The following is a 20,039-nucleotide window of genomic DNA, read 5'->3' on the forward strand; positions in this document are numbered from 1 at the left end:
GCTATAAACTATATATAGTTTATATATATATAAACTATATATATATATATAAACTATATATATATATATATATATATATATATATATATATATATATATATATATACTAAAGGCTAATGATACTATACTAAAAATCATTAGCCTGTAAAGAAAAAGAGGCTCATACATTTTTCACAGCAAGCAGCAAGTAGATTCAATCAAGTGGCTGATACAAACATAAAACATTCTCTATGCCAATTGTGGCCACATATATACTGCTGGTATAAATATATTTTTCTTGCTAATTTAAAAATATTCAATAGTATTCAACTGTTCAATAGTCCAGAGCTCTACAATTTATGACGGAAGTATTTTTATTTTTCCATTTCAAAAGGTTTTCTTCAGTTCCATGTGAATGTAATAAAGTTAATTCAGGCTGGAGTGTCTACTAGATCTCAGTAGTACACTATTCACAGAGGGCTATTCAATAGACTGGAAAAAATAAAGATCTTCTTAATTTAAGAATGGGCTTCAAATATTTGTTAACATTATTGAAATGCACTATTAAAGATAGAAAAAAAATCATTCATCAAGTTTGTATCATTTGTATCATCGTGAAAAACTAGGCTTGACAATGTTTTGATACATACTTTTTTATTTTGTGATATGCATTTACACGCATATTGTAAAGCAAATTACCAAACAAATATACAAATACCTTATGCCTTTCTGCACGAATTATATCTGGCACTAGTGTTGAAATTAGAAACAAGAAACTAGACATTTGGTAAAAAAAAAAGAGAATACAGAATCTGGGTGAAGGAACAAAACCTTTTGTTTTAATGAGGGGTGAGGACTGCAGCAAGTAGCCTCATCCAACCAAACCTAGTGTTCATTCACTAACAGACCTGGGTCGAAACACCATTCAAGATGCTTTTACCTACATAGTAGTGGGTGCATCTGAACCGACTCAGTGGTCTCAAACAAAGCAGAGCACTGAGTGGAAAAGACAGGCTTAGGCAAACACTATAAAAGGAAAAGTTGAGAACAGAAACTGACTTCAAGTCTGGTCAGCAGCACCGATTGGCAGCACAAAACAGGAGTCACAGGACAAATCAACAGAGAATGTAACCCCTTGAAACCTATGCATTCCTATGAACCTTGTGCAGTGCAGAACAGTAATACAGGTAACAGTGCAGTTGCCTCGGCCTCACTTACTTGTGTAGAGTATTTGTGAAGCATGTTGGGAACATCAGTTCGTGTGTCTGTAGAAAGCTGGTCTTCTCTGTGTCAACAGGTTACAAGTCAAAAGGTATAAGACTGAACAAGAGCCTGAGAGATGTCTTTGGTAGGCTACTCAAAAGTCTGGGTTTCATGTGTGTGTGAATGTGCCTCGTTCCAACACAGACATTCTGTGACCTATAACAGCTGCTGTTCTTTTGAGACACAGTGGAGAGAAAGACAAACATGAACAGCTTCTTGAAGGCACCGTGAGTTGACAAAGAAAGATGTCAAAGCTCTCTTCACTCAGTGAGGCGAGACCATCTGTCAATATGTCACTGTTTAACAGGACAGAAACATTTGATTTGTAGAGTTTCACAGAACTGACCCACTGGTTCATGTAATCATGACTTTCAGTGTTACATCGACAGCTGTGGCCTTCCAGAGACCTGGCATCTTACCAAGTCCCTCCACAGAAATAAACCTGTGCTTCCAAGTCATTTTAGCACTAAAAGAATGCACTGAAAGTTTTAGGCTACAAGTCTAAACTCAGTGGTTGCCAAACACCAGCCCACACAGTGGGACTACATCTATGTGCGAGTCCATCAAAAGAGACCCATCGATTTTACTGCTAAAATGATTCAGGATGTCCAGTAAAGGCCTTCTAATTATACAGCTGAGGGTGGATTTCAAACAAACATACAGGGGGCAAAGTAAAACAACTGCAGACGAGAACACGAAGGTTCCTCTCTCAGTGTCGCATGGAAAAATAAAGAGGAAATAGTGACTCATATTGCCTGGTCCCTGTTTGAGTGAACTAGTGGAAAACTGTAACAACAAGACTCCTACTCGGGGCTGCATCTGCATTGTAGAGCCCGAAAAGTCAAATACTTGCAAATCTGGCACAGTGGTTTTCTTTACCCTACACAGATTGATGTGACAGCAGCCAAGTCAGTGTGACGAGTGGCCCGTGAGCGTGAACTGTGGAGAACCTGTCAGCAGGTCGCTCACTCCACTCTACGAGCCTTTCTGACGGTACTGTTTTACTTAAAGGTTTGCTAGTTATAAAGGACAGGCTTTTCAAAATAGCACATCCCTCTTATGGAGGAATAACAGAAAATACAGGTTAAATGGTAAACTAGGATTGTTAGTTGAGTGGATGAAAGAATGTTAAATAAAATCTGCGTCTGTGCAGCACTTAAGGTATTGAGATCTTATATGTCAGTCTGTATACATGAGTTCTTAGGCTGCTGTTGTGGTTGATGGTTGTTGTTGGTTTCTTTCAGCAGCTCTCCGGTGACGCTGTGAGGGTCCAGTTCACTGGGGCACAGGTTGACGTTCTCCTCTGCGATGACGCACCGAGGGGAAAGCTCCGCGCCGTGGCCCAGGGAGGAGGTGGTGGAGGTTGGCGAGTGGGGAGTGATCACAGCTCCTTGTCCCTGGGTGAAGGAGGATGAAGAAGCGGGGCAGGTCTCCAAGCGGTCGTTCTCCACCTCGGGCAAGGGACTGACCGTGGCGAAGCGAGTGTGGTAATCGCCCCCGCTGGAGCCGTGGCTACAGGACGTCTTCATGCTCTCCAGGTCGGAACAGCTGAACTCCGAGAAGTGGCTGGAGTGGGAGTCGGCCACCGAGGGCAGGCTGCCGCTCAGTGAAGGGGAGTCGAACTCCGATGAGTTGGTGCTACGCTGCTCCAGCAGCTGAGCGTCCATGTCTTCCCGCGTCTCGTTGATCTTGGTGCCTCCGCAGCCTTTTTTGCGCAGCTTGCCTTTGCTCTTTTTCCCCCCCGACGTGGATGAGGAGCAGCAGCTCTCTTTGGCCCACTTGGCAGAGGTTCCCTTGCCTTCTGAGGAGGTGCAGCCGTTGGAGGGGCAGACCCAGCCACAGCGGCCAACATGGCTGCCGTCATCTACACTGCTGCTGCCACTGTGGTGCCGTAGTTTGCTAGGCTTGGATTCAATGTCAACCTGGACCTCCATGCTGTTCCCATCTCTAGAATATGGGGGGGGGGGGGTCAAGTAAGGCATTTGAGAATAATACCAGAGTAAACCAATTACACAGAAGGGGTATACAGAACGTGCATTAAGGGAAGGTCACACTCACCTGTCAAGGGGCACATAGGAGTTAAGAATGGATCCAGCCATTGCTTTGGTGCTAGCATTGTCACTAATTGTACCCAGGCTAACGGTGCCAGATTCCCCACTGAGACTGCACCGCTCCTTCTGCACATCGGCCTGCACCTCCAGCCTTGAAAGCACGAGGGGGAGAGGTTCAAACAATGCAGGAAAGGCAGCACGAAGTCCAGGTTGAATTAACATTTCACTCACTTCTGCGATATGCTTTTCTGTTTAGTACCTGTTTAAATAATTAACCATGGCACTGCCAGACAGGCTGCCAGTGATGCTAGCGCCAGCCAAGGCCATGGTGGAAGCCGTCTCGCTAAGGTTGTCCCTGATGGCCCCCAGACGATCCATGTGGCTGCCACTGGCACTCAGGCTGCCAGTCAATCCCCCAACACTCCCTTCACCTATGCTGGGATCGTTCCGGTTGTCTGCCACTGATGTGGTATCTACAGAGAAGATAAATGCAAGAACATTCAAACTTCAATCAAAATGAAAATAATAAATGCTTTATTTTAATGTAAGATGAGGAAAGTCTTGTTTCATACCAGTGGCTGCAGCTCCACTGCCAACATTCATATCGTTTTCATCGTCAAACTCTATCCGAACTCCTTTGCCGTTCCCAGTTGAAACTCCGCAGCCTCCGCTTCGACACAGAGAGATAGGCACCACTCCGTAGACATAGGCAAGCATTATGGGAACACCAATGCCTGTGGGTTTAAAGAGATGGAATAAAGCATGAATACATGGAAGAAATTTAGAAAATAGTTACGAGCAATATAAAAAGAACACTCACCAACAGTGACTGCAGCCACCACTGGAGACACAATGATAGAGAGAGTCACACCACCCGCAATCACCAGGTTCCTCTTGTGGTTCGATATATCTTTCCCTTCATAACGGTTGTGGATCTGATAGAGAAAAGAGCAGCGCCATGAATGATGTTGCATGAATTATGGTGACAAGATTTACTGTAAAGTGTCTTCTAAGGATTTACGCTTGTTGTGAATAAAAGAATGGCAGAAAAATCCAGAGAACCTTGAAGTTTTGCAGCATAAATTTATAAACAGTCCTCGCTGTTTCTCTTTGATTATTACAGCTGCACAATGCTGCAAAGAGAAAACTACAGAATACACCCAAAGCGAGTGCCTAAACTCAACTTGGCAGTAAGATTCAGATTGGTTGGGTCCCCATACTTAACTTTATGAATTCCTTCACCTTCTGCACAGTCTTTCTAGCACATTTCTGAAAAAGACCTTGTTCTGATTTGCTCTTTTTACAGACAAGTTTCTATTTGAATGGCAACACAGGTGGTCCTTCTCATCCATATCCATTCTGCTCCAAACAACCAACAACAAGTTCTGGTGTTGTTTTAAGGCCACTTTGCTCCTGAGAACACTGTAAACTCTGGAAATAGTTTCCTTCCCTTGTCCTTCCTATCAGTGCCTCACCATTTCAAGAGCTTATTGTCTAGCTTTAACGACATAGAATCCACTGAATTAAGCAGATCTAGTATACAAATTAGGAGCAAAAAATAAAAGAATTAAAATGAAAGAAGCAAATGAATTCTTGAACAGCATAAAATGTAGAAGTATCAGGCCAAGCACTTTATTTTTTAGGTTTAACATGAGGGGAAAAAACAGTCCTTTTGCTGAAAGGCACATCGAACAAAAACTGTGCATATGCTTGGTGTGTGTAAGTCACCAGGACAGTGATTCACCATTAAGACTGAACACAGCCATTCAGCACATGTGGAATGCTGGTGATTCATGCTCAGATGTTTTACATGTGTCATGTGATTCCTACTGAATGTGGTCTGGCTTTGTCTGGGGGGGGGGGGGTCTGCTCTTGGCAGCCTAGGGAGGGGAATTCTAGAGTGTTAGCTATTTGATTTCATTTTATTGTACAGTCAAACGTGAATTTAACAGGCATAGACTAAAGAAAGAATCAACACTCCAAATGAATGACTTCAGAGCCTGTAGAAACTACACAGCAGTATTTAGTGCTGCTTGTCAGATTAGATGGTTAGTTACTGATTGATAGGCAGAGTTTGTTGCTGGCCATGTAAAGTGTTTCCTCAAATCCAAAAGTGTATAATTCTGTAATACAAACAATGTGAACAGTAGAGAACTGCATAGTATGACATAGTATCTTTATCCTTAAAATGCAGCAAGTTAACTTCTTATTACAATCAACTGCACATATAAAAACAGTCAGAGTGTCTGGTCCTCACCTTCCTCCCAATGTACACAGGAATGCCAATAATCATGGCGGGGATAGCAATGCCAGCTATGAGTGCGATGCCGACTGGGGCGCCAACAAGTGTTCCCAATTGCCACAGAATCTTCTTCTTCCTGCTCCATGGCTTCTTACCCCAGAAGGTACAGCCTGATGGACTGAAAGAGTTCCAAGACATGATTTTTAGAAGGCATTTGCTCAATGGTTTGTGAGCACATTGTAAAAGCCTTTTACAGACTTCGCTTGTCACTTAACAGAAGGATTTAACTTTAATAGGTAAAGCAGTCACACCTGCTGATTAGGTTCTTAATATTCACTAAACAAAATGAATTCGTTTTTTTTTAACCCAAATTATCACACTAACATTCACAACAACTAAATGTTGTTTTACCACAGTAATAATGTAATAATAAACATATGTTTACTTTAAACACTGAAGGTTTAAGTTAAGGATTAAAACATTCTAATTATTTAATAAACATTTTAATTGGGACATGGTGAAACTGTGAAAGATCAATGGAGGTTTTCACTACAGACACTCCTGAAAACATGTGGCTAAATACACTTAGACAGTCAATAAATGTATATGTGGGTGTGTGTTATCACTTTATAGCGATTTTCAACTTTGGAACTATAAATGTCCACATGCTGAACTAATGAAACTGTGTCAATTGCATATTTGTGTCTCTGCATAACGTCTATTGACTTTATTCACCTCAGGTAGTGCAGATCTGAGATTTCCTTCATGCAGAGCCAACAGAACTCGCAGCCACAGACGGCACATGTCATGTGGTTACAGCTGCCGTCATTCATCTTGATTATGTAGGCAGCACATCGTGGACATGGCTTGATGTCATCAGCTAAAAGAAAGAAAATGTGATTTCATCATTATATACTATTTATATACCTAATTTAAGTATGAGGTCACTGCTACAAGAAAACGAGGTTTAGTCAGTTAGCTGACAGTAGTGTGCTTCTCTTACATTTTTAATAATTGGAGAATGGGTTGGAAAATTGCACTTTAAGAATAAGAATAAGAAAACCTTTAGAAGTTCCACAATGGGGAAGGACACTTCCTAAATCTGTTTTTATTTAAACAATCACATATGACATAGTTGTAAGCTTACTTAATGTAATCTTTCCTTATATTTTAGATGTGCGTTTGATTTTACATCCGTACACTTAGCAATCCATACTACAAGAGTAAATGCAACTACCCATGTCTGTGTGTGTAAATCTGTGTATGCACATGTTACATTAACTCACCTGCAGCTCCACTTTCTTGGCTGTAGCTCAGGGATGATGAGCGAACGGTCCTCAGGCGGAGGCTCTGGGCCCTCTGCTGCCGTGCTGCATCACAGGTTTGGTTGGGATGCCACAACTGCTTACAGTGGTAACAGAACTCTGTACCACAGCCCTCCCTGCCACATGTGATCTTAGGACAGCTGGCACACCCAAAGGCGATCACTGCATATCTAGTAGATGACAACAAACGTGAACACAGACCTTTAACAAGAACAGAAAGCTGTTCATATACACATACATCATGGATGATGTATTTGTTAACTTCAATTTTTAAACCGAGTCCTTTTTACAACATCACTTTGGTGGCTGTGTTTATTTTATCAGGAAATGTCAATGTAAAAAAAATACAGAAAGAAAAATGCAGGAAAATTGGACCGGAATGTAATAGCGGTCAGACGAGACTACATGCTGAACAAGGCCAGCATCTTCTTAAATATGCCAAAGGTTCACTCTACTAAAAAGGTAAATAATACTCTAAAATAACAGATTTTACTGTGCAATGATTTAAGGTTAAAATGAGACAAAAGACAACTGAATTTAAAGATGAACAAATATTGTTTGGCCTGTTTCCTCGGGGAAACCCTGTTGTTCATGACATAAGTAGATCTGATTGTAGAATCCTCACAGCCCATTCTGACCCAAAGACTTAACCAGGGAGGCTTCTTCAGCTGTGAATGGTTTCTGCCTACACATAATCGTGTCTATGACATAGAGAGTCAGGAAAGGGGGATTCATTATGAAATGTGGTTCACAATAACTAATGTATCAAAAATATTTCTATTTGTTGGTGTATTGTTTTATGTCTTTGGCCTCAGCCAAGGCCAACTGAACAGCATCAGACCTGGTGCAGCTCACTGTGTGGAGAAAACTGGAAGTGTAAGTGGTTCAAATTAGTTTAGCTACCGTAGTTCAGTATTTGTAACAGCGTTTTCACTCATGAGTCCTGGTGCCTGCTTAGCAGAGAAAAATGGATCAATTACAAGCTCCTCTGGTCATGTCAAAGTGCCCTCGGGCAAGTCGCTGAACCCTATGCTGCCTACTGCAAGGCCAGCTGCAGTGTGTGTAAATGTGGGCACAATCTTTGTCTACAAACCTATTTTCTACAAAAAACTAAAGCTGCCGTTTGTTAATTAGCTTAAACATGTGAATCTCCACTTCATGCAAAATTTATTTGTGATAAATGAGCATGGCAATACTTTTAAAGAATATTATCTCTTAACATAATCTGCAGCTGCATCCTGACATGCAACATCACTTACCATGAGGTGCACAGCAACTGCTTTCTGGAGAGCACCAGAATATTGTGCACACGATGATAATTGGTGGTTGCAAAGCAGAGACTAGTTCTTCAAAAAACATGTGAAACAAACTACCTACCCACAGTCCGGAGCAGGGCACCAGCGGCAGTCAGGGTCAGCCACCAGCCATCTCCTCAGCATGAATTCCTCATACTTTTCCATTAGCGCCCTGTCACCCAGGATCATGCGGATGTCGTGTGGGTTGAATCTTTCTGAGCACTCGGGGCAGCTAATGTTGACGCGTGATTCGGAGATCTCAATGCGAAGGTACTGGCGCAAGCAGTCAATGCAGGAGCGGTGGTGACAGGTCATGATGTCAGGGAAGCTCTCTCTAGAGTGACGCAGAAGGCACAGCGGGCACTCCAGAAGCTCTCCTGCCACCCCTTCACCCCCTTTGGAGGAGGAGGTAGAGGATGAAGGCCCTGAGGCAGATGAGGCGGAGGCGGCGGCAGCGGCAGCGGCAGCAGGAGCAGCAGCAGCAGAGGCTTCTCCGGTCCCAGCCACAGAGAAGAAGGCAGAGTTTTTTTCATTACACATGTCAGAGTGGATACTCTCAATGCTAGCAATGCCATCCACCCAGCCAAGTCCTCCAGGTCCAGAGTGCTGGAGCTCTCTGGACCTTTGGCGCCCTGATTTTGACTCTCTCCCGCGCCGTCTGAAAAGAGCAGCCAGGGAGAGGCGCCTCTTCTTGGGGGCTTTCTTCACAGACGGCAGGGAAATGGAGGAAGCAGTGGACTGCAGGTCCCTGTCAGATCCCATCACTTCACCGCTACCACGAACAAGCTGCTGGTGCTTCTGCAGACTCATCTCTCTCAAGGGAGGGGAGGGGTGTGCCAGGGGGGAGCCAGGGTTAGGCAGCTGGTCCCTCGCATGTCCAGAAAGGTCTGGGAATGGGATGGGACTTGGAGAAGGGGTAAGGTGGTGGATGGGGGAAGAGGAAGGTGGGCCGGGGTGCAGGGATGAGGCTCCACCAGCCCCATCTGTGTTTAAGACATGGTGGCTTCTCCTGATCAACCTCGTGGTCACATCTAACAGCCGGATTTTGGCGGAAGGGTGGGATTAACCTGCTGTGAAACTGTTGCAACAGGACCTACAGAGAGCCTAAGAAAAAAATAGAAGAAACTTCCATTTAGACACATCGCACAAAATTGAAAGCAATACTTCAAAATATAACTGAAAAAACAACACCAAATAAAACACATCTTCAGAACAGTAATACAATGCAAAGCATAAAAATAATTCAATGACACATTACTGTTAGTCATTTATTATTTACTGGTATGTGTTTAACTTTAGCCCTTATGGGGCTTTTCAATGCTATAATACTAAATACAGGCAATGCAGTTTTCCTATGTATTTAATGACTCTCGACATTTGGCTTAGTGAGCATCACAGCCAGCAGAGTCCAAGTTTACATAGTTGATTAGACCATCAGTCACAGAATTGAGATGAGGAGACAGAGGGTCAACAACCTTGGACAGTATTGACGCTGAGACACAGCACTGATCTGTCTGTCAGATAAACAATGACAAGGTCTGGGCCCAGACTGTCCTCGGGTGATAGTTGCAAACAAGCTAGATAATCCAAGAACAGTGGAGCAAAGGTTTGCTTAAGTCATTGATATGATACATAATGCATACCTGATAATGGGTGTCTACTTTAATAACGTCTCTGTAATCTACATTTGTGGTTGTGTATGTATGTGTAAAGTCGCGTTGGAACATAATCTCATCAGGATTGAAGGCTAGTGAGGCAATCTCAAGAGAGCTCTGTCTACTTGAGAATTCACACATTTAAAAAGAATCCACTGCCAAAGAATTAAAGGCACAGAAATATTGTTAACTATATCACTGCACAAAAGAGGAAGCTTGGGGCCTACTGGTATCAGATGGTTGGTCTTTCAGTTTTTCTAAATTAGTTTATATATCTTTTAGTGTGATTGCTTATCGTATACCAAAAACATACTGTCCTGCAGAATGTTGAGACGGGTTCTTTCTTATATACAAAATCTGTGCTTGTTTTATGCAACCTATAATTATTCTGTGGCACAGATTGCAATTGCACTACTGTTAATTCTCATCTGTTGAGTAGGGAAGGAATGGCCACTGTTTAATGAACCATATTGTTTAAGGAAAATGCAACTCAAAAAAGGTTGCATTTAAATAAGTAGCTGCTGTCAGTAAATTACACTATTATTGCAAAAATGGCAACAAATTAAACCCAAACAAATCCTAAATATTTACACGAAATTATGTTTACAAAACACTCTTTTACAACAGTTGAACAAACAGCATGCATAGGACTGAGGTACAAATCAATAATATGTGCACCAGACTGCTTAAATAAAATCATTACAATGCTATAATATAATACAAAGTGGGCATTTAAAAAGGGAACATATGTAGATCGTTGATCTTGACCTTGATGCTTGACACAAGACTAGAACCACATCTGAACAGGCCAAGGAGTAACTGTTCAAGCTTATCGCTGCTGACCAGATAGCTACGTGTGCAATGAGAGAACTGATGATGTAGGTAGACTAGGATCAACGGCCTCGGCTGGGTCTCCCTCACAAAATGAAACACCTACATCAGCTGACTGGCTGTGGTCAGCAGTAAACTGCTGTTTTGAACAGCATGGCAATTTAAGTCAACACAAATCTGTCCAGTGTGCCTAGAATTGAGAGAGTGGGCCTAGAAGGAAAGGATGGAAAGAGGAATGAGAGGGGGTGAGAAATCAAAGAATGGCAAAACATTAAAAACCTCAGTAAGAAGAGACACCCAATACAGAAAAGGTTGAGAGATATAAATCGATACGTTGGTGAATGTAGAGTGAAAAAAATCTATTAGATTAGTCTTAGAGTTATGAGTAGACTCATTATTCTTAGGGAGAATAGAAGATGTATGGATATATTAGAAAAAGGGGCACAGTAGTCAGTTTGATAGTTTCATTTGGAGAATTATCTTACATACAACCTTGATGCCATAAAAGAATGGCATAAGTATGGCACATCAAAAAGGAAAACTGATGAGTGCATAAGTGTGGGCACGGAAAAGGACAGCAAATTGAGAAAGCACACAGGGACAGAGCTGGTGGACATGCCAGAGCTTTCCGTGGGGACAAAGTTTATTAGGCCTTCCAGCTGACCTCAGCTGACCCACTGCCACTTGGGAGAGCACAACTCCCACTAAACACATGCTATGTAGCATGATATTCCTAACAAACAAACAGATATTTTCGGAAAAGGAATCCATTATGCCTAGATCATATCTATAGAAAAAACATTTTGTAAAAAGCATGTTTGTGTTTTAGAACTAGATAAGATACGTCATTGCTAATGAGAACCACATCTGGCGAAGACAAAATCTCTCTCTTTCTCAATGGAAAATAACTTCAGAGTAGATGGTAGATGCGAGCCATGAGCACTCTCTCAATTAATCAGACGGAAGAGTAATTTTAACTTTTCATACATTCAGCTGCGCTGTATTTGGGTTAACGCTCTGTACATTCAACAATTTGACCACAGCAACTGAGTTATGTAGTTGACACATGTAGGGCTAAAACAGGATGACAAAACTAGGGCAGAGAGAGGTCACAGGACTTTGGTGATTTGGAGGTTGTTTGGATTTCCAAAACTGGACAAACATAGAAGGGATTACACTGCAAAACGGGCAGGTGACCTGTGACGAGCCCAACAACGTGGTTTGCGTAACAAGTTAGGAAATGTATTTGTGCTCATACTATAAAAGTAAAGATTAATTAAATGTTAGAGCGCAGTAGGTGAAATAAACACCAGACCACTTGGAGCAAAACAAATGTTTAAAACTTGTGAATAAAGTACAAAAACATAGAAACAGAAGTACGCAGAGGGGAAAAGTTCAGACAATGCATTCATAGAGTGCATGACAGGAATGACATGGGCAAACACACAGACAGACAGACGAGAACGCTGCAACATGCAGCAGCTGCCCCAATGTAGACGGCCAGTCTGTGTCACTCTGGGTGCACTCCTGGGATGCCTGACTTGCCATCTCTATGCACATATCTAGGATTCTATGGGGATGGGGACAGTCTGTGCATTAGTGAGGCGTCCCAGTGCACCGTGACCAAACACCGCAAAAGCCAGGCTGAACAGCTAACTGTGCAGCTCCCTCTCCAGATTTAATAAAATATGTATAATATTAACGGTCTAAGAAAACAAAAACCATGAAGACCATAGGCAGCACATAAGGGGTGCACTCTTGAAACCTCGATCCATCAAGATACACAGAACAAAAAACAAATGCAAACAACCACCACAACAGCAGTATTAACAGGGAGGACATTGTTGAATGTACAAAGAGGGACAAGGCAAGCCGACTGGGAGAAGAAAAGGAAAAGTTTCCAACCCCAACAAAGCCGGTACAGTCTCCAATCCCCCCACCCCTCTCTTCCCCCTTACTTTACTCAAGAGGGAAATGAGGTAAGCATCCTGGCATTTATGCTCAGCTGAGAGTCAGGAAAAGGGTGTGAAATGCAAACGAGTGAGCTGGTAAATTTGTAGCATGTGAGTTCTCAACAAGTTGTACAACAACACCAGACCAAACTGGTACTGACTTTAAAAGACTATTAATACCAAGTTATACCACAAAACAAGAGCTGTTTCTCAATACAGAGCATGCAAAGTTCAGATTCCCATACTTGGGAGTTTATACTTTCAACCTAAAGTCCAGACTTCATAGGATATGAGGATGCAGGATGCTAAAGTTGCAAGTTAGCAAATTGTGATATGTTTTTATGTGTTGCACAAACACACGGAGCTGGATGGTGTGTTGTAACAGTAACATTATCATCAGATTCAGTTCATGCGGTTTAGTACTGTTCATTAATAAAGTCAAATTATTTCTTAACCAGTTACTTGCTTAAACAGTGTACTTGATTACTTAAAAATCTATATCTGCAGCATTTCTGCGTTTCTGTAATAGTATGATAGAATAGTACCTATATATGTGTCTTTGCACATGGTTTATAAATTTACTGCTGTGCTTTTTCATTGCTGTCAGTGTTTGTGTTGTCTCTCATTCTTTTTTCTATAAGGTCAAATGCATCTTGGAGAAACAGTAACAGTCAGGGTTCCTTTAAAACCTGACATTTTCAGTGGTTTGTTATAGTGCAGGTATCACACTGTGGTTTTGGGGGAACGATCACCAACTGCTTGGGCTGGGACTTAAAAATTATGCATTGCAATGCTCCAGACATTGCACTCTTCACTGTTTGTGGTAACATACTTTCAACACGAATTGCAGTGATTTGTATTTTGGCAAAATATAAAAGCAAAAACTTAATTTGCAGTTTTAATCAACCGTACCCCAACAGTCACCCAGTGTCTAATTATGGGCAAAAATGGTAGTTTTGAAGTGGCATAACTAATAGAGGCGCAGCTCAACAGACAACCTGTAATTTTAAAATGAGCAGCTAATGAAGACGAATGGCCCTTTTTAAACAGGGTACAGACCACATTGGCGTAGATTTTTTTCTCTCAAAAATAAAACACTTATTGTGGTTTGTAATTGGTTGTAATCATCTGTAAGATTCTGAGTTCCTAACCCAAACAAGGTTTAAATTGGTCCTTAAAGAAACCAGTGACTTCATTCAATATTCTGATTCACACTTCGGTCAACCTAGCTGGATTTTATAATGGTTTTAACCTGACAAACCATGCAAAAAAATTAGGCTTTGGTAGGCTGTGTTAATAGAACATGACATTTGTACACCTTTTGGGAGATGACCCTCAAATGAGATGGAATATAGCTGTTTATTGCGTGTTAATAAATGTAACTCGACTAAATCTGTGCTGTACTGTCGCAAATTCTACCACACAGTTTATGGTGGGAACCACAAGGATAGATAATACGTATTCACAAATAGAGGTTTTCTTATTCTAAACATACCACACAAGTGATTGGAATCAACAAGTCCCATTTGCACTCATGGTATCAAAGTATGCATTTACACATTCAGATTTTCCTTGAGCACGGTAGCTGTGCCTTGTCCATTCTAATGCAGTCAGGTGAGCTCTTCAAAGTCAGCAAGCAACAGTCCTATTTTGTTTGTCTAGGGTGAAGCTTGAAGTGAGGCTGTGTGACAATGGATCCAAGTCAAAGTTGACAAGTTGATGAATTCTGAACAGATCATTCTGGGAAATGATTGGAATAACAGTAAAATGTGGGGAAAAAAAGTGAAGTGCACTTCTAACATACTTGGTGTGTGTCTACATGAACCCAAGAGTCATACAAATGTTCCAGAATGTATGTAAAGTGGATTTTGCATATTGGGGCCCTCTACATTCTAGATAACTAAAACAAATAATGGTACTTGGTAATATGCTAAAATAAAAAAAGACTGAACAATAACCCTACTGACACCAAGCATTAACTAAACGTTGAAGACAGTACACATAGATATAGTTATTATCTGCTTCTGATGGGTGCAGTAAACTGAAGAACCTAGTGCTATATACATATAGCATTCATAGCTAGCAGGTAACAGGCCAACGACATTAGGAAGCCAAACCTAGAACGAAAAGCAGTAATTTCAAAACTGAGCACGTTTCTCAGTGAATCAATTCCTTGTGGTTTGTTAACAAAAGACAACACAATCTAAACTGGGCATTAGTCCTCAAAATACAAAGAACCAAGAATGACAGCTTATGCCTTCATAATCCTCAATCTTCCTTGTTTGTGATATAATGCCTTGCCATCACTGATAAATAAAACAGCAATAGAACCGATGTGTTTGTTAAAATATGTAACAAAGGTTTGAGATTTCTCCAGCTTCAGAATAAAAAAACAATTGCCCTTAAAGTCGTCCGTAAATTATCCTACATCCTCCTAATGTCTCAAAACTGCTCCAACCATATTAAGTATTAAGTTTGGTTTCCTTTTAAAACACACGCGATTAAATTGCTGGCATTACATGACTCATAACATAACAGATCGTGAAGAGTCAAGAGGATCGCGTAGACTTCACAAAACGCCTTACATTTAAGCAATATTAGTCCACCAGCAACTCACTTAAAACGTGTATCACATGTTTTACGGTCGTATATAACGATCGTCACAAATATTTCTTTGGCTGCTTTCTGTTTCTATGTGTCATGATACTCATTAGCAGAGTGCTGCTCAAGTTCTGTAAGCTACACTACTGCAGTAGTTACCCGACGTTTGGCTGAAGGCAGCTCCTCTCTCTTTGGGCTCCAATCTGAAGTCATCGACAGACATGTTTTCACTTAATTTCAAGATTTTAAAAGGGTTCGACAGTACTCTTACTTACTAACGCTACATTGCAAGCTAACCTAGCTAACCTACATGGTTCATTGTGTTAAATGTCACTTTACGCTTATGTACTACACACATTTTCACCGCCTGGTAGTCCAGACAGAAGACAAAACACAAAAACAAGGAAACCGAGATAATGGCAAATTTGACATTTAACATAACAGGATACGTTTCAGCTTTGTCTCATCAAAGGTATCCAAAAATGCCAGCTTGGTTAGCATTAACTCCCAAACACGGCGAGCGTTAGCAGCTGGCTAGCAAGGTTTGCTGGAAACGATGAAAACGTACCTTCTGTTGCCACTGACACTTGCTCGGCTAACAAAAGCAAATAAGATGGGGAACTTTCAACATTCCAGAGCCTGTTACAAGTAAATTACTCAGTTGCACCACTTCAGTGCGTGAATTACACCCCTACTGCTACTAGCACGTATTTTCCTCTATCTCGGTCCCACCTATCCGCTCCGTTATGAACGACAACAGCTCCAATAGAGGTCGCTCTGTTGTGCCGTGTTCTCGTTATAGATCGCAAATTCAAATGGTATCGCGAGATTTAGAGTAACTCGCAATGTCTCCGGTAAAAAAGTAAAGTAAAAAATAATAAAAGTAAATTTTTTATCTTTACCTCTTATCTAACATAGGGCCAAGAATATTAAAAAATATATATAATTGCTGACAGGGGGCAACCGCATACTATACATACTGTACCAACTGCTTAAAGTCATAGTTTATCTGTCAACTTAAATAAACTGTCCCACATAACTGTAATTAATAAATTGTATTCATAATAAATAAATAAGAAATAAAAGTCTGTCCAACCACACATTTCAGAATTATTTTAAAGTTAGTACGGGGGAAAATGAATATTTAGATTCCATAGTGTGCAGGACATGAATTGTTTTGCTGATGTAGTGGCAGACAGGGCAGCTCCAGGCAGACACATCTAATCCAAGCTAGAGAGAATTACACTACAGCTCTCTGTGTTTAGCATTAATTAAAGATACATAAGAGCAAGCCTTGAAAGAGCCACTGGAATTTTAAATTTCTGCTTCTATTCATTTTCTCATCGTTAGAAACACTGCTTAAGTAAAGTGCCCATACAGCACAGTCTAGTTAGAGAGGTAAACCACTCAAGGTAACAGCCTGAACGAAACAGTAGAACACATAACAATGAGCAAGTATATTTGTTTTTCTTTACATACAGGGTTTAGACACCAGTACTAAATTCGAAATCCAACACTACACAGGAATTTACAATCTGGCTTCATATACACAATTAGCTTGAATCAAAAGACTATACGAAGCAACACAGTCCTACAAACCAGAAAGTACTTACAGAAGCCATATATATTATAGTATTTTGTATAAACATTCCAAACTGTGGTCATAAATGCTATTTACTCAACATTCACCCTCTTTAAAACCTCTCTATTAACAAACACCATAAGCGTTAAAGCTGGATAATCCTATAAAATCCCTGTAGAAAGTTGTTTTGGGTCATCCATGCACTGTATCAGATTTTGAAATACATTCACTCATTCATGCTGGTTCATCTTGGAAAATATGCTGATCATTTTTCAGATCAAAGGAACTGTGCATTCAAAGTTTTTCCACAGCTCTGGTGTTAGATACTAGGTAAAAAACATAATCCTAGAGACGAGGTACTGTATAAGTGGCAGTTTTCCAACCAAAAACAGGTTACTGTATTCTTGCAGGATGGGCAGAGCCATTCGTACTTATTTGCTAGATACAATGTCATTCCATTTATATTCAGGAGAACAATTTTTAAGAGATAATGATGAAATTGTCTTTTTTACAATCATGGATTTGTTATTTAAAGTGTGGGAAAGTATGGTAAAATAACAAATAGAGTTTAAGAGAGATCGAACAAACTAATGACAGCCACTAGTGTAGACAGGGAGCATACATACCAGTTCAGTTTCCTTCATAATGGTATAGAGTAGACATAACATCTACAATTCATATACAGACCTCTCAAAGTCTTGGAACAGTGAAACCACTTATTTTCTTCTTGCTGTACAATTCAACATAAAGACTTAGGTTTGAAAAAATAGATTAGGTTTTATGTTTGTCTTTTTTGGTTTGAATTTTAAATGCAAAAACTATTTTTTCTGTCAAATTTATTTTCCAACAAAAAGAATAATTAAATGATTTTAAGTGTTGTGTATTATTTTTTTATTTATTATATTTATAGGTGAAATTAAAAGCTGCAAAGGAAAACAAAAGTAGGTGCCATCACAAATGGTCCATGATTCGGAATCATCACGACACAAACATGTCAAAGTGTGTGTGAAAAAAAAAAAAAAAAAAAGGATGTCCAAAGTGTAAAAGGCACCATGGTGAAGGTAGTCCTAGCTTCAGAGGGTGAAAAAGAAAAAGGAAGGACAGCAGAGCAACTAGGAACAGGAGATGGTGAAGAGGAAAAAGGAAGGACAGCAGAACAACAAGTACCAGAGTAAGCAGAAGACGGTGAGGAAGAAGAAGAAAAAGAAGGAGTAGGAGGAGAGGGGTAAGGAGTAAAAGGAGAGATGTCAGAGCACAGAGAAGCAGAGTGAGCAGGAGAGAGTGAGGAAGAAGAAGAAGAAGAAAAAGAAGGAGAAGGGTAAGGAGAAAAAGGAAAGATGTCAGAGCACCAAGTTTTAGAGGAAGCAGAAGAGAGTGAGGAAGAAGAAGAAGAAAAAGAAGGAGTAGAAGAGGGTAGAGGAGAGAAAGCAAGAACATCAAAGCAACAAGGAACAGAAGAGGGTGAAGGAGAAACAGAAGGACCAGCAGACCAAAAAATAAGAGAGCGTGGAGGAGAAGGTGGATGGGGTGTGTGACCCACCTGAGGAGTGGGTGAAGGATGGACGTGGACGCCGTTAGGCCCATCTGGACCACCTGGAAGTAAATAGAACAGAAAAACAGTCACACACACTGTACAACAGGAGACATGTGAAGCTGCAGAGCAAGCTGTGGGGTTATAATTCCATTTATATTTAAATTACTAAACAGCCTCTCCTAGAAAGTCAAAAACACAAAAAGGCTGCAGCTTCCTGTGAACTCTGGCCTGTTAATGCTGTAAGAAAAGTATAGCACTCTGTTGGTAAAAAGGTAACGTTTTAATAGAGCTTATTTAAGCTACTTTTAACTTGGGCATCTTGTTGCCATGGTGCTCGAGAAATGGCGCAAAGGCGCCATCTTTATTTTTAGCACATGTTAAACGATAAATGGGGAAAACTGTACCCTCAAAACAAAATGGCAACGTTTCCACCTTTGTTAACAATCAACTGCTATTACGCTTAGCAATTTGTGTTATTTAACCTTTAATTCAGTGTTTAAATCGTTGAGCGCCAGACTGTACACACTAGTTAAGATGCTAGGAGGAACTGCTTACCTTCGCCCACCGGCTGCTCTGGCTGAATCCTCCGGTTTCTCCAACGCTTGAAGCGACTCCAGAGCTTCAGAAGGCCCTGGGGCAAATGACGCCTCATTCCGCCTGCAAAGATCACAACACAGATGGTTTTGTTATCAGTGCCTTTTAGTCCACTCGTGAACTTGTGGAGTCAAAGCCTGAAGTGACTAACGTCAGCGGTTTCCATGGCATTTATGCACATGCACGGACGTGCGTGAAAACGCAGGAGAGACGCAGACATTGGAGACAGCGAGGAAGTCCTTCACTACTGACACTACGGTTGCCAGGGGCAGCTAACTGCTCTGCTAGCCCCAACATACTCTGAAAAGTTGTTTTTTGTAGATAAAATAATTCCCCATGGTGTATTTTCTTTGTCTCATTATTTCCGCTCGGTTTTGCCGCTTCCAGTGTTGTATATTATTGTAAAGTTTTTATCTAATCATATCTCAGCAGGCTTGTGTTGCCAGGATCATCGAAGTCTGTCTGAGGCGTTCAGAAACAACAAAAACAGGCTCCTGTGCGCTGTACACGAACGGAAGTACGATAACCAATCAGATCGCGATACCTCTTCTTCTTCTTTATTCTTTGGTTATTTGGCACTTGGCAAACTGGGTAGTGCATTACCGCCACCTTCTGCATTGGAGTATGCATTATTATGGCAATTTCTGGGCATTTTCAGCTCAAACGCTTGGGAAACATACCTAAATTCAAATGAAAGCTGTTCTTCAACCATTTGGAGTAAATCTAAAGGCTTGGGGTCTTTGGAAATGTAACACTCTGTAGTTTTTACCACAGCGCTCAGATTTACATTACTAAATGGTAAGTAGGTATACACTGTAGAACACAAAGAAATAATCTACAGCATCTTCAGACAAAGCAGTTATATATATATATATATATATATATATATATATAGTCATATATACAGTATATATGACTATAATGACTAATAAATAATGACTAATAAATACCTCTCTCTATGAATGGCTTGGGTTTCTGCTTTCCTCTTTCTATATAAACACATATCTCACTTGGCATCAACCATTGGTTGATGGAGACTTGCAAAGTCACATACTATGCTTTAATAACCTTTAGAGCAGTTGATAGATTGGATCAACTGAAAAACACATTGTATTTTTTTAATTAGAGGACATTT

At 40.7% G+C, this 20,039-nt stretch overlaps 1 protein-coding gene across 3 annotated transcripts; it reads right to left on the minus strand.

Moving 5' to 3' along the window:
- Positions 1-616: 616 nt before the first annotated feature.
- LOC114842735 (E3 ubiquitin-protein ligase RNF19A-like) lies at positions 617-18,952 on the minus strand. 3 transcript variants are annotated; one of them, XM_055503395.1, is made up of 11 exons: positions 18,866-18,952; positions 18,317-18,369; positions 8,238-9,259; positions 6,822-7,030; positions 6,271-6,415; positions 5,551-5,713; positions 4,114-4,228; positions 3,866-4,027; positions 3,553-3,766; positions 3,301-3,444; positions 617-3,189 (listed from the first exon to the last, which is right to left on the minus strand). In XM_055503395.1, exons 3-11 carry the CDS (start codon positions 8,963-8,965, stop codon positions 2,415-2,417), a joined length of 2,655 nt encoding a protein of 884 aa, XP_055359370.1. In that variant the 5' UTR covers positions 8,966-9,259; positions 18,317-18,369; positions 18,866-18,952; the 3' UTR covers positions 617-2,414. The 3 variants fall into 3 exon arrangements, with proteins under 3 accessions (XP_055359370.1, XP_028984380.1, XP_028984379.1); XM_029128547.3 differs by lacking the exons at positions 18,317-18,369; positions 18,866-18,952 and adding exons at positions 15,354-15,397; positions 15,763-15,968; XM_029128546.3 differs by lacking the exons at positions 18,317-18,369; positions 18,866-18,952 and adding an exon at positions 15,763-15,968.
- Positions 18,953-20,039: the final 1,087 nt, after the last annotated feature.

Source organism: Betta splendens, chromosome 16 (assembly GCF_900634795.4).
Source record: "Betta splendens chromosome 16, fBetSpl5.4, whole genome shotgun sequence".
NCBI classification, from domain to species: domain Eukaryota; kingdom Metazoa; phylum Chordata; class Actinopteri; order Anabantiformes; family Osphronemidae; genus Betta; species Betta splendens.

Coding starts and splice junctions, on each gene's coding strand:
- LOC114842735 (XM_055503395.1), bottom strand. CDS start 8,965: ATGAGTCTGCAGAAGCACCAGCAGCTTGTTCGTGGTAGCGGTGAAGTG. Junction 5,714..6,270: donor TCAGATCTGCACTACCTGAG/GTGAATAAAGTC, acceptor GAACTCTTTCAG/TCCATCAGGCTGTACCTTCT. Junction 3,445..3,552: donor ATGGTTAATTATTTAAACAG/GTACTAAACAGA, acceptor CGTGCTTTCAAG/GCTGGAGGTGCAGGCCGATG.